This window comes from Schistocerca serialis, chromosome 9 (assembly GCF_023864345.2).
Source record: "Schistocerca serialis cubense isolate TAMUIC-IGC-003099 chromosome 9, iqSchSeri2.2, whole genome shotgun sequence".
In the NCBI taxonomy this organism is placed as follows: Eukaryota; Metazoa; Arthropoda; class Insecta; order Orthoptera; family Acrididae; genus Schistocerca; species Schistocerca serialis.
In genome coordinates this window covers 141,184,577-141,209,960 of record NC_064646.1, presented here as the reverse complement: position 1 = coordinate 141,209,960, position 25,384 = coordinate 141,184,577, and the positions used below count along the sequence as shown (strand labels likewise).

General features: G+C 44.6%; 1 protein-coding gene across 1 annotated transcript in view; it reads left to right on the top strand.

Moving 5' to 3' along the window:
* Positions 1–24,338, top strand: part of LOC126418597 (UDP-glycosyltransferase UGT5-like) — a 129,378-nt gene extending 105,040 nt beyond the window's left edge. Inside the window, exons 5-6 of the mRNA XM_050085430.1 lie at positions 11,250–11,469; positions 23,092–24,338. Of these exons, the coding sequence (XP_049941387.1) occupies positions 11,250–11,469; positions 23,092–23,392 (521 nt within the window). The 3' untranslated portion in view covers positions 23,393–24,338. The remainder of the gene's footprint in view (positions 1–11,249; positions 11,470–23,091) is intronic.
* The last annotated feature ends 1,046 nt before the right edge of the window (positions 24,339–25,384 follow it).

Here is a 25,384-nt window from a genome sequence, read left to right as displayed (position 1 = left end):
TCAGAGCACTGGAACCGCTTTGTCCGATCTGACTGTAATGCTGTGTGATCCAGACGTCCTAGTACAGAATCCCGCTTGACAAGACATCATCTTGTACCTCGCCTTCAGTTTTACTGATCCCATGTCAACTGCCAATTTCATAAGTCCAGATGTCCTCTGATGAGAAGTGATGGTCGGGTTCATGTGTGTAAACCCATGTTGGGCGGTACCTGCCAAATGTTGTCTACGAAATTGACAGATTTCGAAGGTTCTGTGATGCTGTGGAGAGGCCTCAATTGTAGACAGCCATACGAATCTTGTAGTTGTCCATGGTTGCCTTACCGCCAGGCAGTACATCGAACATATCCTGCTGGATCATGTGGTGGTTGCTGCATAAGATGGTAGCCCTGAATTCCTTCCGGTGCCAGGGCCTATGCGGCAGGCGACAGCAGCGATGTCTTGCGAAGCCTGGACATTGGAGTAATGGAATGACCGGCGGTGAGTCCCGACCTAAACCCATCGTGCATATGTAATTAAAAGAATTACCAAAGGCTGTCCTCAAGGATCGATCTGCGGCCCCATCTTCTGGCACATAACAATCGAACCCCTCTTACAACTTCTGGATGGGGATGACAGGTCAGACGGAATTGTCGCCTACGCAGATGACCTATTAGTTGTAGTCACTGCAAACAACAGAGCCCAGTTAGAAGAGAGAGCCAGTGGAATACTACAAACAATTACTCAGTGGTGTCACAATAACAAACTCAGGATAGCCGAAAACAAAACATACACTTTACTGAAAGGATCACTCCAAAGGAATCCTTCGGTTAAAATTGGGGACACAAACATTAAACGAGCACACATTACGCGCTATCTTGGGGTACAAATAGATAAAAAATTGAATTTTGGCGTTTGGATACATGGCGAGGTGAGTGGGATGTAAGTGATAAGGCATGTAGACTGCACGACTTCCTCCCTGACGTAAGGTAGCGGTTGAGAATGAGACATATCGATCCCAGCGGCAGTGTGGTACATTTCTCAACCGGACACAGACCTTATCCCACGCACTTAAACTGCGTGAGTCTGAGACAGACACCTACACGCACATGCGGGGAATAAGGTTCCCCAGAACACACTGTCTCTGTGGGCAATACGCGAACAATAGACATACACTACGCTTATACTACACAGATACAGACATAGATATATACACAGCAATAAGAGACGAAGAACAATGGGCACAATTAAACGCACTGACAAACAGTATTTCAAAAACAACACTTCGAAGAGTACATGTGGACACGACATTACAGACATGCCTATGTGCAGCGTAACAACGATCTCCAGAGGATGGACAGCGATACCCACAGTGACAGCGAAAATAGTGACAATGAGGAGGAACAGAAGGAGGAAGCTGAGATGTGACAGTAAATAAGCAAAAGTGCTGGCGATCTAGCCAAGGAAACACCAAATGCTGTACATGGATGGGCACCTAAAGTAGTTAATACATAGGACTAGTAATAAATAGGATAAGCAACATTAGTTCTCTACTAATAACCATTTGTGTGTGTGTGTGTGTGTGTGTGTGTGTGTGTGTGACTGGCGGTCAACGGCTCGAAGAAACCATTCCGAGGTATTCACCGTCAGTCACATTCGGTGATGGTATTAACAAATCTCTCCTCTATCCTATCTTCTTTTTATATTCTTCTTAACAAACAACAAAATTTTATTTATATTTCAACCTTAAATTATAGTTATTTTGAAAAGTATCACACTTTGTAAATGTTGTAGATAAAACAAAAGAAAGGAAAAGAAAACTGTAAAAAGATGAAAAACGAAAATTGTAAGATGTGCGAACTGTTTTAAACATCAGGTAACAGGTCTATAGTTTGGCAATAAATAATAAAAAAAGTATGCGGGTCATGCTTGACATACATGTTCGTGGTCGTCCTGTTCCACCACAGACGCTCAAAGAATTCTCATGGGCTTCAGAGAGAAGTAACGGTTAACTGTCTTGAACACACACCGGCTAAAATGCCACACATCTACGCTAATGAAGACCATGCGTGCATGATGAACGTTTACGGCTTTTTCGATGATAGTATTCCAGCTGCTATCAAAGAATACCGTTGGCGCTTACTGACACGCCTAATACCTGATCGTAGAGTGTTTGCCAGAGTTCTCAGCACACTGCGTGGAATGGATATTCTTTGAGGTTCCCATTCTCTTCTGAATGTGTAGTTCAACAGTCTGTGCAAGGAACAGCAACACATTGTTGCAATGGTGCAGTGCAGTTATGCTACAAACACATAGCGACTTTCTCAGTTGATCTTTGTGAAATATTTGTTATGTTTACTGATTGCAGTATATGTGTACATGTGTAAACCTGTCAACGTATCGAATAATACAATAATACAGAAAATAAATAACAATTTGCATTAAATGTGTTCTATTCAGAAACAATAAAGAAGAGGGCATGGCATAAGTCCAAATGAAGCTTTTTGCTTCAAACGAGCGTTCCTATCACATCCTTGAATATTGACACTTCCTCCTGGAACATGCTGTGTGTAAAGCAGAATGAGTTCACAGAACAAGCGAAACCAAACCAAACACTCGACAGCAGCGAAGTGTGGCGATAGACTGGGCCGATAGCTGACACGGCAACACTGCAGCGTGGGATGAGGCGTAGCCAGCGACCTTGAGATGTCTGCTTTCGTGACCGCAGAACTTCGAAGACTGAATGGCAGACTGCAACGATCCATTTGCCCATGCCAAAGAGCTGCTGTGGCATGCGAAGTCACACTCGTCGCTGTGGCCAGAATCCATGCGCTCTTGGCAGTGTGCAGTGCACGAGACAAATTACACAACGTACCGCCCTGTCTATTTAACCTAAATCTCTTTAGATTTCTTCCTCGTTGATACATTTCTATTACCTTGATAAGTCTAATTTGAGTGAAAATTTATATGTATTGATCCTCTAAAAGTAAACCTGCCCTCAAGGTTTGTTTGAACTTCTTAGTGCTTCTCTGAACCCACTATATTCCCTTGTTTTGTTCCGACCTTTGAACGAAATTATTCAGCCTGTTGAATATCAATGTAGACACCGATAAACAGTGCTGTTTGGCATATACACTACCGTCCAATAAAAATTGCTACACCACGAAGATGACGTGCTACAGAAGCGAAATTTAACCAACAGGAAGCAGATGCCATGATATGCTAATGATTACCTTTTCAGAGCATTCACACAAGGTTGGCGCCGGTGGCGACACCTACAACGTGCTGACATGATGAAAGTTTTAGAACATGTTTTTTCCTCGAGTATCATGTCGTTTTTGGAAACCCAGAATCTACTATGTAGGAATCAACATGGATTCCGGAAACAGCGATCGTGTGAGACCCAACTCGCTTTATTTGTTCATGAGACCCAGAAAATATTAGATACAGGCTCCCAGGTAGATGCTATTTTTCTTGACTTCCGGAAGGCGTTCGATACAGTTCCACACTGTCGCCTGATCAACAAAGTAAGAGCCTACGGAATATCAGACCAGCTGTGTGGCTGGATTGAAGAGTTTTTAGCAAACAGAACACAGCATGTTGTTATCAATGGAGAGACGTCTACAGACGTTAAAGTAACCTCTGGCGCGCCACAGGGGAGTGTTATGGGACCATTGCTTTTCACAATATATATAAATGACCTAGTAGATAGTGTCGGAAGTTCCATGCGGCTTTTCGCGGATGATGCTGTAGTATACAGAGAAGTTGCAGCATTAGAAAATTGTAGCGAAATGCAGGAAGATCTGCAGCGGATAGGCACTTGGTGCAGGGAGTGGCAACTGGCCCTTAACATAGACAAATGTAATGTATTGCGAATACATAGAAAGAAGGATCCTTTATTGTATGATTATATGACAGTGGAACAAACACTGGTAGCAGTTACTTCTGTAAAATATCTGGGAGTATGCGTGCGGAATGATTTGAAGTGGAATGATCATATAAAATTAATTGTTGGTAAGGCGGGTACCAGGTTGAGATTCATTGGGAGAGTCCTTAGAAAATGTAGTCCATCAACAAAGGAGGTGGCTTACAAAACACTCGTTCGACCTATACTTGAGTATTGCTCATCAGTGTGGGATCCGTACCAGATCGGTTTAACAAACTCAAGTGGCAGACTCTGCAAGAGAGGCGCTCTGCATCGCGGTGTAGCTTGCTGTGCAGGTTTCGAGAGGGTGCGTTTCTGGATGAGGTATCGAATATATTGCTTCCCCCTACTTATACCTCCCGAGGAGATCACGAATGTAAAATTAGAGAGATTAGAGCGCGCACACAGGCTTTCAGACAGTCCTTCTTCTCGCGAACCATACGCGACTGGAACAGGAAAGGGAGGTAATGACAGTGGCACGTAAAGTGCCCTCCGCCACACACCGTTGGGTGGCTTGTGGAGTATAAATGTAGATGTAGATGTAGAAAGTTTCCAACCGATTTCTCATACACAAACAGCAGTTGACCTGCGTTGCCTGGTCAAACGTTGTTGTGATGCCTCGTATAAGGAGGAGTAATGCGTACCATCACGCTTCCGACTTTGATAAAGGTCGGATTGTAGCCTATCGCGTTTGCGGTTTATCGTATCGCGACATTGCTGCTCGCGTTGGTGGAGATCCAATGACTGTTAGCAGAATATGGAATCGGTGGGTTCAGGAGGGTAATATGGAACGTCGTGCTGGATCCCAACGGCCTTGTACCACTAGCAGTCGAGATGACAGGCATCTTATCCATATGGCTGTAACAGATCGTGCAGCCACGTCTCGATCCCTGAGTCAACAGATGGGGACGTTTGCAAGACACAACCATCTGCACGAACAGTTCGACGACGTTTGCAGCAGCATGGACTATCAGCACGGAGACCATGGCTGCGGTTACCCTTGATGTTGCGTCACAGAGAGGAGCGCCTGTGATGGTGTACTCAACGACGAACCTGGGTGCAGGAATGGCAAAACGTCATTTTTCCTGATGAATCCAGGTTCTGTGTACAGAATCATGATGGTCGTATCCGTGTTTGGCGACATCATTGTGAACTCACATTGGAAGCGTGTATTCGGCATCACCATACTGGCATATCACCCAGCATGATGGTATGGGGTGCCATTGGTTACACGTCTCGGTCACCTCTTGTTCGCATTGACGCACTTTGAACAGTGGACGTTACATTTCAGATGTGTTACGACCCGTGGCTCTACCCTTCATTTGATCCCTGCGAACCCTACATTTCTTCAGGATAATGCACGACCGCATGTTGCAGGTCCTGTACGGCCCTTTCTGGATACAGAAAATGTTCGACTGCTGCCCTGGCCAGTACATTCTCCAGATCTCTCACCAACCGAAAACGTCTGGTCAATGGTGGCCGAGCAACTGGCTCGTCACTACAATATGCCAGTTACTACTCTTGATGAACTGTAGTATCGTGTTGAAGCAGCATCGGCAGCTGTACCTGTACACACCATCCAAGCCCTGTTTGACTCAATGCCCAGGCGTATCAATGCCGTTATTGTGGCCAGAGGTGGTTGTTCTGGGTACTGATTTCTCAGGATCTATGCACCCAAATTGCGTGAAAATGTAATCACATGTCAGTTCTCGTATAATATATTTGTCCAATGAATACCCGTTTATCATCTGCATTTCTTCTTGGCGAGTAGTGTATACAGTTCATTTCCAGAGGTGAAGGAAGCGATAAGTAGCACAAAAATACTGGGTCCATCTGAATATAGAATTCTGAAGCTTTACTCCCTCTCCACCATGTCCTGTACGTGGAGCGAGACGTTGAAAATTTACCAGAGATATCAGAAGAAGCAGACGAGGGACGAAGTCTGGGAAAACTCTTATTTAAAGGATACCCAACAGGGGCAGCAACTATGACAGTCATAATACATACGGCCTAATCTTCCTTATATGATGAATTAACTCATTTATTCTGTGGTTGGTTAAGATCTCGCCTATTAGCGAACATTGGTAGTCATGTGAATGTTTTTTTGCGTGGATCGGGATAAGGCCGTCAACAGACAATCATTTATCAGAGTATTCCTGTACTATTGTGTATCAGTGATATGAGTGACATTTACTCGGTGAAATAAACTTGTGTTACGAACGACTCGAAATTAAAATTCATTTATTAACATAGTTTACTCCCAAATTGGGGCACTAAAATCAACGTAATACAACAGAGTCTACAATGATTAAGTTTAGGTCTTAGCAGTCAGCAATTTCTTCATTTCCCAAAACTTCACTCGCTGTGACCTGGCTGCTCGTTTTTCTGCGGATATGACATACTTCTTCCGTTCTGATGGTTTCAATGTCAGCCGTGTGTATTTGTTCTTCAGAAGCAGTTTCTCTTCTCTGGGTTGAATTTGGTGTGTGGTGATGTTCAGTTCATCCAGATCATTTTGTACTTCTTTAAACCAGATGTTTTGGGTTTTACTGTTCCAGAAGTATTCAAAAAGCTGCTTCAGGATTCTAGTATTTGGTAGGAGAGATATGTAGCAGAAAAATGCAATCCTTCTTTTCCGCATTGTATCAATAACGGGTTCACTTTCTTTATACACTACTGAATCGGGTAAAAGTCTCCACTGCCCATTGACTTGATGTTTCTTACAGATAATTCGTTCAGAGTATTCTTCTATCAACTTTCTGCAATTTGTCAGTTGTTGCTTGAGTATTTAATCTGAGTAGTGTTTTACTTGCGTATGTTGCTTCCAGTTTAACGACGGAGGAGTAATGTCGAAATTTAGCATTTATTGAGAGAGATAATTTTTGTAGGTTGGCCAAGTGGTTCTGTGCGCTCGCTAAAGTATTAATGTTCTACTATCTATTGACGCTCTTTCATTAACATTCCAGGTAATAATCTCACCAAGATATTTAAACTTTTTTACTACTTCAATTTTTTGATCATTATAGAGTATGATATGGGATGTGTCAACTGGGAAGCTGGGCATCATTTCTGTTTTATCAAACGAAATTAGCAATCCGACCTTCGCCGCTAATCATTCTAGTTGTTCTACTTGAACCTTTGCTTCATCAATATTGTTTGCTAACAGCACCAAATCATCTGCAAATACAAGCAGTTAAGTCGAATCTTTCCTCCAGTCTTAACATACGGTGGGCATATCTTGTTCCATTCACTCATGATTTCCTCCAGCACACAACTGAACAATTATGGAGACAATCCATCGCCTTGTGGAAGGCCAGTATGAATCTGAAAAAGTTCAGAGAATTCATTTCTGAACCTTACTCTAGCTTTAGTATTTCGAAGGGTGACTGCAACGAGGTTGACAAGTTTCTGATATAAACCAAATTCTTTAAGAAATGACAGTAGAGATTCACGATGGATACTATCGTAGACTTTTTAAAATCGACAAACGTGATCACTAGTTTCCTGTCCCTGACCCTTCAATTATAGTTTTCGAAACTGTACCTATAGCTTCACAACAAAGGAATTCATTAAAGTTCTTCATGAAATCGCATGTACGCTAACTGCCCGCACCTTCTCCTCCTCCCTCTCCAACAAATACACCTTTATTTCTTCATGAAACTTGTTATAAATAATTTATCTATTTCTCAAACCATCAGTTCAGTTCATAGAAATAGTAATAATTTACATAAAGATTTAACGCCATTTATGCAGTCCAGTCACATTAATATGACCACTGCCTATGTTCACGTCAACGTTCAACAACCACTCACATAGGCAGGTGGCAGCACTGGCAATGGAGGACAAAAAAAAGTATCTCGGTTGATACGAAAAACAGTGCAGTCGTTGTCGTAACGTGGAAAAGGACCGATTTATCTGACGTACAAATGTGCATGATCATTGGCTTTCAGACCAGTGGAGGAAGCGTTTCCGAATTGGCTAAGTCTGTAAACTGTTCGCTTGCCACCGTAGTTAAAGTACACCGTGCATGGCAAAATGCCACTATCCACAACCAGCGCCGACGCAGCTGCAGTGAACCGTGAACCATAGATGACACGAGTGAACGACAACTGCGGAGACGTGAACAGGCTAATAGATGTCCAGATGTTGAGCAACTGACCGTTCAGATGACCCACAGGGCTGCTACCATCGTCTCCTCAATGACCATTCAGCAAACGGTACATGCATCCAAGCTGACTTGTTCATTGCATGCCAGTACCGCACTGGAAGTCCATCGAGTGACGACAGGTGGCCTTCTCAGATGAATTTCGTTTTATGCTCCATGGCCGGTGACGTGTACTGCCCTGCAACAATCGTCAGAAGTGATGATGATGAGGTCCCATACTCCGAGGAGCGTAGGGGACGATGCGGGAGACCCGCACTGCTGTACTAGGCAAGGTCCTAGCAGAGGTGGTTTGCCTTTGCCTTCCTCCGACCGTAATGGGGATGAATGATGATGATAAAGGCGACACAGTCATCACGAGGCAGGAAAAATCCCTGACCCGGCCGGGAATCGAACCCGGGACCCCGTGCGCAGGAAGCGAGAACACTACCGAAAGACCACGAGCTGCGGACCAGTTCAGAGGAGGGAGCGTTATGATTTGGGGAATGTTTTCATGGCATTCCCTGGGTGATCTCGTCATTCTGGAAGGCCCATGGATCAACAGAAGTATGCGTCTATTCTTGGGGACTATGTGCACCCATCCACGAAGTCTGTTTTTTCCTCGGCACAATGGTATCTACCAGAAGGGAATGCAATGTGTCACATGGCTGGCAGTGTTCGTGCCCGGTTCTAAAAGCACCAGGACGAATTTACAGCACTTCCCTGCCACCAAACTCTGCAGATGAAAACCCAGTCGAGAATATGTGGGACCACGTCGATCAAGCTGCTCGTGCCATGGATCCCCTCAACTGTAAATCTAGCGCAGCTGGCTACGACACTGGGATCAGCATGGCTCCACATCCCTGTCGATAATTTCCTGAAACTCATTCACTCTCTCCCTGAATGTCCGCTCTGCAAAGGGTGGTAATGCAACCTTTTGACTTGTGAGTTTATTCATTGTTCAGGAACACAAATTTTCCGTAACTTGTTAACAACCATAAAAAGTTCAATTGGTGAGAAGTTCAGTTCACTAGAACCTTAAAGGATTTATTGATTTCAAAGTCGTTCTATCCGAAGGCTGAATTCCCTGTAAGAACAAGTTGACGTATATGTTATTAATAGTACAAAATATAGTAAGGGCTCCGTCAAATCTTCAGTATAGAAGTGCTATCTGTTTTAATAAGAGATGTAAGCAGCTTTCTGTTTCATGGTATGTATCCACAATAGCCTAAGAATAGTCTTACGAACTTCAGCGCGTATACCTCTACATGTCGGTTACAAGTTTGGTATTATCGGACAAATGAAAGGTTTCAGATATTTTACTTATTCTACATCTACATGGATGCTCCGCAAATCACATTTAGGATTCCTGGCAGAGGGTTCATCGAACCACCTTCACAATTATCTATTATTCCAATCTCGTATAGTGCGCGAACACCTATGTCTTTCCGTATGAGTTCTGATTTCCCTTATTTTATCGTGGTGATCGTTTCTCCCTATGTAGGTCTGTGTCAACAAAATATTTCGCATTCGGAGGAGAAAGTTGGTGATTGGAATTTCGTGAGAAGAATCCGTCGCAACGAAAGACGCCTTTCTTTTAATGATGTCCAGTCCAAATCCTGTATCATTTCTGTGACACTCTCCCATATTTCGCGATAACACAAAACGTGCTGCCTTTCTTTGAACTTTTTCGATGTAATCAGTCAGTCCTATCTGGTAAGGATCCCACACCGCGCAACAGTATTCTAAAAGAGGACGGACAACTGTAGTGTAGGCAGTCTCCTTAGTAGATCCGTTACATTTTCTAGTGTCCTCCCAATTAAACGCAGTCTTTGGTTAACCTTCCCCACAACATTTTCTGTGTCTTCCTTCCAATTTAAGGTGTTCGTAATTGCAATACCTAGGTATTTAGTTGAATTTACGGCTTTTAGATTAGACTGATTTATGGTGTAACCGAAGTTTAACGAATTCCTTTTAGCGCTCATGTGGATGACCTCACGGTTTCCGTTATTTAGGGTCAACTGCCAATTTTCGCACCATTCATATATCTTTTCTAAATCGTTTTGCAATTTGATTTGACCTACTGATGACTTTATTAGTCGATAAACGACAGTGTAAACAACCGAAGACGGCTGAACATATTGTCTCCCAAATCGTTTATATAGATAAGGAACAGCAAAGGGCCTATAACACTACCCTGGGGAACGCCAGAAATTACTTGTTTTACTCGATGACTTTCCGACAATTACTACGAGCTGTAACCTCTCTGACCGGAAATCACATATCCAGTCACGTAACTGAGACGATATTCCATAAGCACGCAATTTCACTACTAGCCGCCTGTTTGGTACAGTGTTAAAAGCCTTCCGGAAATCCAGAAATACGGAATCGATCTGAAATCCCTTGTCAATAGCACTCGACACTCCATGTGAATAAAGAGCTAGTTGTGTTTCACACGAACGATGTTTTCTAAACCCAAGTTGGCTGTGTGTCAGCAGACAGTTTTCTTCGAGGTAATTCATAATGTTTGAACACAATACGTGATCCAAAATCCTGCTGCATATCGACGTTAACGATATGGGCCTGTAATTTAGTGGATTACTCCTGCTACCTTTCTTGAATTTGGTGTGACCTGTGCAACTTTCCAGTCTTTGGGTACGGATCTTTTGTCGAGCGAACGGTTGTATATGATTAAGTATGGAGCTAATGCATCAGAATACTCCAAAAGGGAACCTAATAGGTATACAGTGTGGACCATGAGACTTTCTTTAATTAGGTGATTTAAGTTACTTCACTACTACGAGGATATTTACTTCTACGTTGCACATTTTGGCACCTGTTCTTGATTCCAATTCTGGAATATTTACTTCGTCTTCTTTTGGGAAGGCATTTATTCTACAACCCAAGAACCATTTCACTGAGGGTTAGAACATTAGCGTTTCCATTTTTGTAAATATGTGTTACATGTTCCTATGTTATGAGATGTTCCACATTCTTGACGATTTTCTCACTGTGTATCTATGGACAGATATATCAAATCTAACAAACATTTTCATGTGTACAATACAACACCATTAAACAGCAATAAACGAAAACACATTTTACTCTGCAGTCATAGCACATAAAAAACTGCAGCTGATTGTTTTTAACGACTCTCGTTTAGTAACGTTTAGATTCTTGTACTTAATCTATGCTCTTGTCTTACAGCACATAAGAACGTACGGTTGTTCATGACGCACGGCGGCATCAACAGCATTCAAGAGGCGCTGTACCACGGCGTTCCACTGATAGGATTCCCTGCGTTTGGAGACCAGAACTGCAACATGAACCGCGTGGAGTGGATCGGACTTGGAATCAAAATACCAATCTCAAACGTGTCCGTGGAATCACTCACTTGGGCTATAAAAGAAGTCTTGGAAGTGCCAAGGTATGGATGTCGTTCTTTGCAATTTAATTCCACATTCTAAATCCTCAGCTTGCATTTTTCTGCGATTAGCATAAAAATGCTTACTTAGTGAAGTATTTTGTGGTTAAATAATTCAGGGTCATAACGGACATCACGTATCGTAAACACAGAATTTAATTGCCAAAGACATCAGATGTCGGAAGTATATATAGTCTGACCAAGTGCAAAAAAGGCCTTAACAGTATTTGAGTGTTGCACTGACAACGTAATATAAACAATAATATGGTCATGAGCTATAGTCTGAAACGAATCTGATCACTAGGAAATGTTGCACAAGACAGATATAAGCTGCAGAGGATCTACACTCCACTGAGTGTTGCATTGCGAAGTCCACCTATAAATTTCACAAAAATTTTTAAAAAATTCAAGAAGTCGTAGATGTATCTGGATCTACCTTCATTCTTCAGATTTGCATGTGGCACTTGAAGAGGTTAGTCTTAGAAAATTTTCAAAAAAAACCTGCAGCTTCATCCTTACAACTTTTCTACTGTGCGTGAGTGAAAGCTTCCAGACCAACATGCGTGTGTTCATTTCTGAATAAATGATATCGGCGACATCTCGATCCTCATTTTTTCATTTTTTTCTGATGAGTCTGATTCGGGACATCCAGAATGTGTGCCATTGGTTCAAATGGCTCTGAGCACTATGGGACTTAACATCTGAGGTCATCAGTCCCCTAGAACTTAGAACTACTTAAACCTAACTAACGTAAGGACATCACACACATCCATGCCCGAGGCAGGATTCGAACCTGCGACCGTAGCAGTCGCGCGGTTCCGGACTGAAGCGCCTAGAACCGCACGGCCACCGTGGCCGGCCGTGTGCCACTATACATCAGGAAACCTCATCAGTACGGTATGTTCAGCAACCGTAACATATTGTGTGGTTTTTTGTACGGCATTTATGGGACTTAATTTAAATAATTAACAGCCTCAGTTGCACCGTTTACCTAGAATTTACCTAGGTTTCAGTCATGATAACACAACCTTCTTCAGAATAACAGTAACTACCGTTTGGACATAGTGGACATCCTCAAGCTAAAACTACAATTCCATAAATTATCGTCAGACTATAAAACTTATGTGGAACTGCCTCGGCCCCACTTCGCGACCGCGATGCGGCAGCCACTAGTGCTGTACTGGAACTGACCGTAGCGTCATGAGGCCCGCCTAGGCGGACACAATACCTTGCGCCTGCGCATAAACTGTTTGATAGTTACTTGTTGTGACAAGGCGCGAACTTAACTCCTGACCTTGAATTTACTAGTAAAGTGAAATAATAGGTATAACTGAGGAAAAGGGCGTATATGTTAACCTGTGCAGAACGTACGTAGATCGACTGTCTTAACATTTATGAAGTATTCGTCGGTCATATTATGAGGAAAAAATCATGTGCTTACAAGGTATGGCCTATCTAGAAAATTTTTGTGCTTAAGCACGAAGTTTAATCACCTAAAAAGAACTTAGGAGTGGGAAGGATAATATAAAGCCAACATCGTCATTATTACGACTAGGTCTACAAATTTTTAAGGCGTAATTGTTATGCACTTGCTTATCTATGGTTACAACGCATGAACGTCCTATTGACTTAACACACAAATGGACATGATTAAACTTATGAATAAGTCTATATCTAATCTCTAACAAACGGCAATACGGGCCATATAAAATAGATGGTCATTATTCGAGGTTAGTATATTTGACCTGAAATGGTCTAGAATCAAGTCAATAGGACGTTCATGCGTTGTAAGCATTTGTAGTTTTAGCTTGACGATGTCTACAATGGAAAGACGGTAGTTTCTGTTATTCAGAAGAAGGTTGGGTTACCCCTACTGAGACCTAGGTAAATTCTAGGTAAATGATGCAACTGAGGCTGTTGATTATTAAAATTAAAATTAATATTTATACAGTTGATGACAGGGCTACGAAATGTTGAAGATATTTATGGGAGTTTCATTTTGGTTACCATAATATACAGTACGATATGCTGGAATATACGGATATAGTTCCACTGCAATCCCTTTCCCTCTACGTCTCAAGACATGAGGGCAATTTCTGCATTCATAAAGCAACTCGGAAACAGCAGAGATGGCGTAATTAATGGCATCTAATATATTATGTGACCATCACGTTTCATGGATTCATTGAGATTTTTTTTAGCTTTCAAGGTAGATGTTGACAGCGAGTAGAGCAGTCTCCATATAGCGAACAGTCATTGAAGGTGCTGGCCTTCCTGAAACAGGTCTTCAGAGTGAATTTCAGCCATCATCAACACGCCTTGGATAGAACCCTCACAAAATAACATGCCCCACAGAAAGGAATACTCGTTCTCAACGCTGTGCGATCCTTCCTTCCGAAGGTTTGCTATGGTCTCTTCAGCAGTGTGGTTAGCCCATTAGAAACGGCCAGTTCAGTTGTTTGTGTGCTGAATTCCTTATTCGGCTCTGTACTTTGGGAGTACTGAGTTATTGGTCGTACTGGCATAAACTATTAATAAAATCGTTTGCTGTCTTTGTGGCTGCGGCTTAGAAGTTATGCATATGCTTAGTCTACAGCTTTTCATCTCCACTCAGTGCTGTGGCCTCTGGGAGCATACCCTCCACCACAACTATTGTCCCCTCCCATAGCACCCCATCTCTGCAGTTAAGAGCCAGGTTACTTCATGCACAGTCTTTGCGTAGTTTGAATAAAAGGTTCTCGGTTTTCGAATAAAATCCTCGAGCTTTCGATGACCACCTCCGCCACCGTCGTCAGTTCACTGACTGCCGGGGCTGGTATTTTTTTTTCTTTATTGTTATTTTAAACCTGTACAACAGGCAGGCTGTCAGCATCATTCTACGCCGCTCTTCAGCCAGAGGATACACAAAGAGAAGAAACACTGAGAAGACACATAAGTTACAGAACGGTGAGCAATAAAACAGTAGACACATAAAGACAAACACGGAGCCGTTCACACGCGACGATAATCCACACTGCAAACTGTTGATGCGACGCACAAACACTGAAGAAGACAATGGCACTGGTGAACGATGGAGTGTGACGGTGAACACTGATCACTAAACATGACGGCACACACGAAACACTGATACCGGTGATCTCCGGCGCGCGAATGTCCACTTAGCGTGTGCAAGTCCGGGGACCTGCCAAGAGGGGAACAGGGGTGAGGTGGGGGAGAGGGGAGAAAAAGGATGCCAATGGCTGAGGAGACGGGGGCAGGAGGCGAGGGACAGGGGAGGGGAGGCCTGGGGGAGGAGGGGGGAGAAAAGGAGGAGGGAGGGAAAAGGGAGAGAAAGGGAGGGAGGGTGCCCAGAGAAGCAGGCACAGGAGGAGGGCGGGAGGATCAAAGTTGGTAGGAGGGGTAGATGGAGGGGAGGAGGGCATCATCAGGGAGGGGGAGCTGGCGGAAGCCACCTTGGGAGAGGGTAAGGAGGGTGGAGAGATGGAGACCGGGTGGGATGTGCGAATACAGGCGCGGCAGCAGGTGGGGGTGGGAGAGGATCGGGGAGATGAGCGGGCGAGGAGGATCGAGTTTGCGGGAGGTGTACAGGATCCGTATCCTTTCAAGGAAAAGGAGGAGGTGGGGGAAGGGGATGAGATCGTACAGGATCCGCGTGGGGGAGGGGAGACAGATGCAATAGGCGAGGCGGAGAGCATGACGTTCAAGGATTTGATTTGGAGGGATTTATAAAAGGTAGGGGGGGCGGAGATCCAAGCCAGATGGGCATAACAAAGGGTAGGGCGGATGAGGGACTTATAGGTGTGGAGGATGGTGGAGGGGTCCAGACCCCACGTACGGCCGGAGAGGAGCTTGAGGAGACTGAGTCGGGAGCGTGCCTTGGCTTGGATTGTCCGGAGGTGGGGAGTCCAGGAGAGGCGACGGTCGAGGGTGACGCCAAGGTACTTAAGGGTGGGAGTGAGGGCGATAGGACGGCCATAGATGGTGAGATAGAAATCAAGGAGGCGGAAGGAAGGGGTGGTTTTGCCTACAATGATCACCTGGGTTTTGGAGGGATTGACCTTGAGCAACCACTGGTTGCACCAAGCGGTGAACCGGTCAAGGTGGGATTGGAGAAGGTGTTGGGAGCGCTGTAGGGTGGGGGCAAGGGCAAGGAAGGCGGTGTCATCGGCAAACTGGACAAGGTGGACGGGGGCTGACGGCGGCGGCATGTCCGCCGTGTACAAAAGGTACAGAAGGGGGGAGAGGACGGAGCCTTGGGGCACACCGGCAGAGGGGAAAAAGGTGTAGGAATCCGTGTTATGGATGGTGACATAGGAAGGACGGCGGGAGAGAAAGGAGCCGATCAGATGGACGTAGTTAATGGGAAGGGCGAAGGTTTGGAGTTTGAAGAGGAGACCGGAATGCCATACGCGGTCATATGCACGTTCGAGGTCCAGGGAGAGGAAGATTGCGGAGCGACGGGAATTAAGCTGTTCGGAAAGGAGATGAGTGAGGTGAAGGAGAAGATTGTCGGAAGAGAAGGACGTCCGAAAGCCACACTGGGTAATGGGAAGGAGGCGGTGCTGGCGGAGATGCTGGTGGATGCGTTGGGTGAGGATAGATTCCAGGACCTTGCTAAAGACCGAGGTAAGGCTGATGGGACGGTAGGAGGAGACGGCGGACGGCGGTTTGCCAGGTTTAAGGAACATGAGGATATGGGAGGTTTTCCACAGGTCGGGGTAGTAACCGGTGGACAGGACTACATTGTAGAGTGTGGCAAGGGTGGAGAGGAAAGAGACAGGAGCTTCACGAAGGTGATGGTAGGTGACACGATCGTGACCAGGAGCAGTGTTGCGTTTTGTGCGGAGTGTATCAATGAGATCCTGTGTAGTGATAGGGGCATTGAGTTCCGTGTGTGCAATGTTGTCCAAGTACTGGAAACCAGGAGCGAGGGGAGGGACAGAGGTGTCAGTTCGATCGCGGATATCAGGGAAAAGGGAGTAATCGAACTGGGGATCAGCAGGGATGGAAAACACATCAGACAGGTAGGAGGCAAAGTGATTGGCCTTACTAAGGGTGTCAGGGAAAGGGTGATCATCATGGAGAAGAGGATAATAGGGGGAGGGTTTAGTTCCGGTAAGGCGACGGAAGGCCGACCAGAACTTGGACGAGTTGATTGGTAAGGTAGCATTTAAATGGGTGCATGTCTGTCGCCAGTCCCGGCGTTTCTTGGCCACGAGCAAATTACGAATGTGTCACTGGAGTTGCCGATGGCGTCGTAGTGCGTCCGGGTCACGCATGCGGAGGAAGGCACGGTAGAGATGACGGGATTCACGGAGGAGGAGGATGGCCTGTGGGGGTAAGGTAGGACGGTGGGGGTGGATGGCGACAGTAGGGACGTGGGCCTCCACGGCCTCAGACAAGGTCTGCTGGAGAAAGGAGGCGGCATGGGTGACATCGTCAGGGTGGTGGTAGGTGAAGGGGTGGCTATCGACCTGGGTGGAAAGGGTATCCCGGTAGGCATTCAAGTCGGCATGGGAATAGTCATGGATATACTTAGGGGGAGGGTCATTACGAGGGTCGGGGCGGGGGCGACGACCGTCTGAAATGGTGAGGAGGACAGGGAGATGGTCGCTACCAATAGGCTCCAGGACATCCACCGTTATGCGGCCAAGGAGGTTGGGGGAGGAGAGGATAACATCAGGAGTGGAGTTGGATTCGGGACAGGTGTGCTGGGGATGGGGATGAGGTCGCCTTGAAGGGAGGAGAGGAACCAATGCCACCGCCGTAATAGGGCGGCGGAACGACTATGAATGTTGAGGTCGGCGGCGATCACGTAGGAGGAGAAGGTACGGTCAATGTGGGAGAGGAAGTCGAAGGGAATAGGGGCGTTAGGGCGGACATAGATGGTGGCGCAGGTAACGGTAAGGCCGGGGAAGAAGAGACTAAGGATCAGGTGTTCGGTGGGGTCGGGAAGGAGAGGTTGGAGCCGAACGGGGATCTGGCGGTGGTGACCAATGGCAACTCCGCTACGCGCAATTGGGAGGGGATTATCGGAGCGGTGGAGGAGGTAGGGTGAGGTGTGGATGGAGTGGTGGGGTTAGAGGAAGGTTTCATTGAGGAGGAAGGCATCCATGCGGTGGGTGGCAAGGGTGTGCAGGAAGAGGTTCTTGTTGGCGGAAAGGGAGCGGATATTGTTGAAAAGGATACGTTGCTGTCGCGCCATGACAGGGATTTAGACGAGGGTGTCAAGGTGGGAGAAGGTGAAATGGGCCTGGTTGTTGGAGTAGGGGGGCTGCTACTGTTTCTCGCTTATATAGGCGTGATGACATCAGCAGCAGCCAATCATATAGACCTACTGTGGCGCGTGCGTGTAAGTCGACCCGGGCAGCTAGCGGAGATATTGCCCGTGGCAGCACCGGTGACGTCAGGTGGCGCCAGGGGCAGGCGCCACGTTTGAAACTGCCGCTCCCGCGTCGCGCATCTGTATTTGCCTTCTTTCGATGTCCAACGACCGCCCCCATGCCCTGCTGAGTGTGTACCCCTGGTCTCTGTTGAAATGGTTGTTGTTTAAACGAGTCTCGGCCCCTTTCTTTACAACGGAGTCCCAGTATGTAGATGCATGAACCAACACTTTTGTATTTTCGAACTGTATTTTATGTCCGTTTTCTAGGCAATGCTCTGCTATGGCCGACTTGTCAAGCTCCGTTTGTTTTATATGGCGCTTGTGCTCAGTACAAACGTAGCGGGTGACCCAAGGCTTACTATAATAAGCACATTTAAATGAATCCTACGTTGCAATATTTATGCAGAGATAAGGAGATTTTCAATGGGTAGACTTCTTCGGATTGAAACTGCAATAAACAAGGCGATTGCTCGTGAAAACCAGAATTATCCAGTTTCAATTTTCAACGGGATATAAATTTTCATATACTACGATGTAGCCATGAGGCAATGATTTTCATAGTAACCTTGAATCACTTACTCATCCGAAACAGAGGATAGATATTTCCTATTCGGGCAACAAAACTCTGGTTTGGGAGTAAATTTCCCGACTCATTTACAGGCAGTGAAGGACTGAAACATACCCACTCGGTCTGTGGAACTGGAATAAAGACTATTTTGCGCTACTGATCAGTCTCGATCCTAGGTACATCAACATAACAGCAACGTTCTCTTTGAGGTGACCTAACACTGAAACTACTAACGAGTGCACAATATAGCATTTTTTAAGAGTTGAACAGCTCGACTGGGAATGTTTCTGTCCTTAATGAACTTTATTAGTGCTGTAGTGTCCGTCAGGAACAAATCGGTTTACAGTGATTTCTTACCTTTTCATTTTGTCACATCCTTTCCTTTCTTTTTAAGCGTTAGTGTATATTGATGTTGGACGGTTATGTTCGAAGCTGTCAGAGTCGCAATGTTCTCCCCAGGACGTAGCAGATTATCTTTACCCATCGGACAATGGACTTGCAGATTTAAATTATTGAACCTCATCAGCTGTGGAATATTTCAGAACAAATGAAAATTTGTGCCACACCGTGACTCGAACGCAGATTTCCCGATTGTCGCGAGCCGTCGCCTTAACCACTTCGGCTGTCTGCTCACGCTTCCAGCACCGAGCCGGCCGGGGTGGCCGAGCGGTTCTAGGCGCTTCAGTCTGGAACCGCGCGACGCTACGGTCGCAGGTTCGAATCCTGCCTTGGGCATGGATGTGTGTGATGTCCTTAGGTTAGTTAGGTTTAAGTACTTCTAAGTTCTAGGGGACTGATGACCTCAGCAGTTAAGTTCCATAGTGCTCACAAGGGAACCTCCCCATCGCACCCCCCTCAGATTTAGTTATAAGTTGGCACAGTGGATCGGCCTTGAAAAACTGAACACAGATCTATCGAGAAAACAGGAAGAAGTTGTGTGAAACTATGAAAAAAATAAGCAAAATATACAAACTGAGTAGTCCTTGCCCAAGATATGTAACATCAAGGATAATGTTAGCGCAGGAGCGCTGTGGTCTCGTGGTTAGCTTCAGCAGCTGCGGAAGGAGAGGTCCTTGGTTCAAGTCTTCCCTCAAGTGAAAAGTTTATTTTTTTTATTTTCGCATAGTTATGATCTGTCCGTTCGATCACTGACGTCTCTGTTCATTGTAATGAGTTTACTGTTCACTGTAATAAGTTTAGTGTCTGTGTTTTGCGACCGCACCGCAAAAACGTGCGATTAGTAGACGAAAGGACGTGCCTCTCCAATGGGAACCGAAAACACTTGATCGCAAGGTCATAGGTCAACCGATTCCTCCACAGGAAAACACGTCTGATATATTCTATACGACACTGGTGACGGCATGTGCGTCACATGACAGGAATATGTTGTCGACCCACTTAACTTATACACTTGGCGAATGGATAAAAAGATTCTTTTACGTTGCCCGATTTAGGTTTTCTTGTGGATGTGATAATCACTCCCAAAAAAGTGATGAAAACATAAGAGTTTGTCACATAAACCGAAAATAAAAAATTAAGATTATCACTCGAGGGAAGACTTGAACCAAGGACCTCTCACTCCCCAGCTGCTCGCGCTAACCACAGGACCACGGCGATCCTGACCCAACACTGTCCATGATGTTGCCTATCTTGGGCATGGACTACTCAGTTTGTATATTTTGCTTATTTTTTCATAGTTCCACACAACTTCTTCCTGTTTTCTCGATTGATCTGTGTTCAGTTTTTCAAGGCCTATCGACTGTGCCAACTTATAACTAAATCTGAGGGGGGTGCGATGGGGAGGTTCCCTTGTCAGAGCCATTTGAACCATTTTCCAGCAGCGACTTAAACCTTCGTTTGTCCTGGTGTCTACTCTCCCTTGTGCTCGCACTGCCCTGAGAGGACAAACGCCGGGGGAGACATCTCAGTATCGTGTTGGACCTCCTTTTGCGTGGCGTAGTGAAGCAGCTCGACGTGTCATGGGCTCAACAAGCCGTTGGAAGTCCGTCCCCTGCAGAAATACGAAGTCATGCTGCCTCTGTAGACATCCATAATTGCGAAAGTGATGCCGTTTCAGGATTTTGTGCATGAACTGGTCTCTCGATTATGTCCTATAAATTTTCGATGGGATTCGTGTCGGGTGTTCTGGGTGGCCAAATCATTCGTTCGAACTGTTCAGAATGTTCAAGCAAATGGCGAACAACCGTGGCGCGGTTGCATGGCGCATTGTCATCCATAATAATTACATCGTTGTTTGGGAACATGAAGTCCGTGAATGGCTGCAAATAGCTTTCAAGTGGCCGAACGCAACTATTCCCAGCCAATGATCAGTTGTACCAGAGATCCAGTCCATCCCATATGGCCACGGTCCACACCATCTTGGAGCTTGCACAGTGCCTTGTTGACGACCTGGATCCGTGGCTTCGTGGGGTCTCGGCCGCACTCGAGCCCTTCCCTCAGCTGATATCAGGACTCAGCTGACTATACAACCGTTTCCTGGTCGTCTAGGGTACAGCCGACGTGGTCCACAAGCCCAGGAGAGGCGCTGTTAGCAAAGGCACTCGCGTCGGTCGTCTGCTGCCATAGCTCATTAAAGCAAAATTTCGCTGCACTGTCCTAGCGGATACGTTCATCGTACGCCCCACATTGATTTCCGCGGTTGTTTCACGCAGTGTTGTTTGTCTGCTAGCAGTAACAACTGTACGCAAACGCCGCTGTTCTCGGTCGTTAAGTGAAGACCATCGGCCACTGCGTTGTCCATGGTGAGAGATAATGACTGAGATTTTGTATTCTCCACAGACTCTTGACGTTGTAGATCCGCGTTCAAAGTCTGTTAATCCCGTTCGTGCGGCCATAATCACATCGGAAACCTTCTCATATGAATCACCTAAGCTTAAACGACAAGCTCTGCCAATGCACTACCCTTTTATACCCTGCGTAAGCGGAACTACCGCCATCTGTATATAGGGTGTAAATTTGAAGTTGAACCAGAATAACTCGGAAAACAAGCTTGACACGAAAAAATTTATAGAATACAAAGTTGATTATTTTCGAGGGGAACATCAGTTGGTGCTAAAATTAGACCACCACCCCAGCCCCCTGGGGTTGAGGCGGGAGGGAACTTTAAAATTTCAAATGGGAACCCCCATTTTTTTATTGCAGAATCAGATTCTACATAAAAAATACGTACATTTTCTCTTATACATTTGTTTTGTTACTTGGTAGTTGGCGCTGTAATTCAAGAAAATCCATGTTCTCATTTTTGCGTGAAAAATGGTTACGGATAAATAAAAAATACTTATTTACGTCATAAATTTTGATTCGCTAAAACTAAAACTCTCGCAGTCTCCCCATAGGATGGGGTTTGAGAGAGTGGGATTAGAGTTTTACAAATGTTGAGCCAAAAATTATTTCCGCAGATTCGGATAAGTTTTGTTTGTAAAACACTAATTCCTCTCTCTCAAACACCGCCCTATGGGGAGAGAGGGAGAGTTTTAGTTTTAGCGAATCAAAATTTACGAAGTAAAAAAGTATTTTTTATTTGTCCGTGACCATTTTCCACACAAAAATTAGAACATGGATTTTCTTGAATTACAGTGCCAACTAACATGAATCAAAAGAAATGTTTAAGACAAAATGTACATAGTTTATGTAGAATCTGGTTCTGCAATAAAAAATGAGGGTTCCCATTTGAAATTTTAAAGTTGCCTCCCGCCCCAACGCCAGGGGGCTGGGGTGGTGGACTACTTTTAGCAGCAAGATTATCAACTTAAAATTTACATCCTGTATATGCATATCGCCATCACATGACTTTAATAATCTGAGTAGGTTACATTACATTTGTTCGCCCACTGCTTGAATACTGCTCAGCAGTGTGGGATCCGTACCAGATAGGGTTGATATAAGAGACAGAGAAGATCCAACGGAGAGCGGCGCGCTTCTTTACAGGATCATTTAGTAATCGCAAAAGCGTTACGGAGATGGTAGATAAACTCCAGTGGAAGACTTTGCAGGAGAGACGCTCAGTAGCTCGGTACGGGCTTTTGTTGAAGTTTCGAGAACATACCTTCACCGAGGAGTCAAGCAGTATATTGCTCTCTCCTACGTACATCTCGCGAAGAGACCATGAGGATAAAATCAGAGAGATTAGAGCCCACACAGAGGCATACCGACAATCTTTCTTACCACGAACAATACGAGACTGGAATAGAAGGGAGAACCGATAGAGGTACTCAAAGTACCCTCCGCCACACACCGTCAGGTGGCTTGCGGAGTATGGATGTAGATAGCGCGAGCACGATGGAGAGCAGACAATAGGACAAATAGGGATTTTGTTCTCTCCTGGAAGCATGCTCGGATAGCCAAAGTGATTAAGGCGACCACTCACGATAAGCGGGCTATCTGGGTTCGAGTTCCAGTCTGACAGAAATTTTCATTTGTTCTGAAATATTGTACAGCTGATGAGGAACCATGATCGCAATTTGCGCGTTCATTCTTAACGGAATGTGGCTGTTGATAGTCAGTGCAGTGTCTCAACGCTATATTGCAGTTTACCGATGTGGCTATAGAAACCAGTAGAATTGCTACACTCATACACAGCTCTGAATACGAGAAACCTACCTGTTACTGCCTTAGCACTGACTAAGCTCACACAATAATTCTTACTTTCCAGTTACCGAGAAACGGCACAGCGACGCTCTCGAGTATTGCGAGACAACCCGAGGCCGCTGAAGGAGGAAGCCGCCTACTGGGTAGAGTACGTGCTGAGGCACAGAGGGGCCCCCCACCTGCGCTCGGCGGCCCTGGACCTCACCTGGTACCAGTACCTGCTTCTCGACGTCATCGCCTTCATTGTGCTCGTTGTCGTCGGTGTGTTGGTAGCACTGCTTCTGGTACTGAGGTATCTCCTGAGGTTATTTTGGAAGCCAGTCCCGAAAAAGACGAAGGCAAAAAGTTCTAAAAAAAGGGACTAATTTCTCACATACTTCCCGTCAAAACTTCAAGTGATATCTCTGTCCTTGAAAAGTGATATTCTCTTACATCGTTGAATCTTCTCATTTCATTTCTAAGCGTGCCTTGTCTCCTCCTCCTCTCATTCGCTAATTTTCATTGCCTGTTGTTCAAGAAAGTCTCTTACTTTTTCTTGGTCGACCTATTTTGCTGTTTCCAATGCCTTTCTTTCCTCTTCTTTCGGATTCCTCGGCTATTTCTCCTTTTATCTCCATATCTTCTCTCTTTCAGATGTCTCTTTCACTTTTTAAAGTTTGTCCTGATTACTGATAAGGACTGAATACACGCCTTATTCCGAGCACTTAGTTATTGGCGTCTTCAGTGAAGTGGTGTCCCATTAAAATTTCTAGATTTACTGACCAGTGAAAGTGCGCACTAAAGGTAAATATAAGAAAAAAAATTGTTGGTCATAAATATACCAGTGAATTGCCCCACTTCATAAAGTATGACGGACGAGTTAAGTTTCCACAGCTAGCGAAGATACCAATTCGTAGTGCCCCTCCCCCCCTTTCCCCCCATCATCATATTCTACACAACCCGTCTTTCTTCTACATTGTTTGCAGCTGTATCCCTGTGTGGTTCCCATTTTTCCTCTTTACCCATTATGTGCTCACACTGCCTTGTTCACATTTTTTAGTTCGTTGTCATAACTCTTTCCAAAGACCGATCATCAAAGTTCTTATATTACCTTCTCTCCTTTGTCTCCCTCTATCAAAAGCTGCGAAAGCATTTTGTAATTATTATTACAAGTGAATACTCAACTTGTTTAGTATGTTTCATTACTGCAATATAGAAGTATTATGCTACAAAAACTACCCTATGTACTGAGCAGTCAGAATGTTTGCTAATGTTAAAGTGGAGTGAGTAATATTGTAAATTATTGTATGTTACGAAGTGCAAATGTTTGAGACTTGAGAAGTGTGAATCATTTTGTATAACACCACAGTGTCTAAACCAGTTATTACTTTTGCTCTCTTATGCATTCTGTACTCAATTTTGCAGTATGAGTCCGTGTGTGGAAATAAAGAGGTCAAACACGTCGTGTGTAGTTGTATCATAATATTGTGCGGAGTCACATTCTCAGGCAATCCACAAAACATAAATACAGCATAGTTTATTCCAAGCATCCCTACAGAAAGGGAATAAATGGTGAACAATGTTCTTAAAAGCATCATGGACTTGTTTTTTGTGAATGGTCTCAACCTCAATTTTAAGACACAACATATTCACTTCTGCACATCTAGGGGTACTACATCAGTCTCAAGAGTAACATGTGATAAGGAAGAAGAAATACGGTAAAACTGAAAAAACCTAAGTGCTAATATTGATGAAAATTTAAATTAGGAAAAAGCGCATTTTGGAACACTTAAAACAACTTGGTTCAGCCACAGTTGCACTTCGAATGACTGCACATCTTGGGAAGAGAGAAATCGGTTAGTAGGTATATTTTGCATATTTTTATCAATAATGTCATATGGAAAAATGTTCTAGTGCAATCGTCATTAAGAAAGAAAGTCTTCGTTGCTTAAAAGCGTGCTATAAGAATTGGTGCACGAACACAATCATCTTGCAGACACCAGAAGGTAAAATTAAATTTATTACTCCACACTAAGCTGTCTTTAGCACAAAAAGGGGTACACAACGCTGCAACTAAAATTTTTGGAAACTTAACCAGTGATACAAAACGTTTGATACAGAGCAAAGTAAAATTTGAAAACTAACTGAAAAAGTTTCTCCTTGACAACTCCTTCTGTTCCGTAGAAGAATTTCTGTTATCGTAATGTGTAAAAGATGGTAGGCAGGAGTTAACTAACATATGTATATTTTTTAAAAATTCAGCATGTATCTATGTTTACAAATTAATGTGAGACATAAATATAAAATTATTCGTTCCATACCATTACGATATATCATGCAAATGATCCATAAAACATGAAATTAACTAAGTGAAGTGT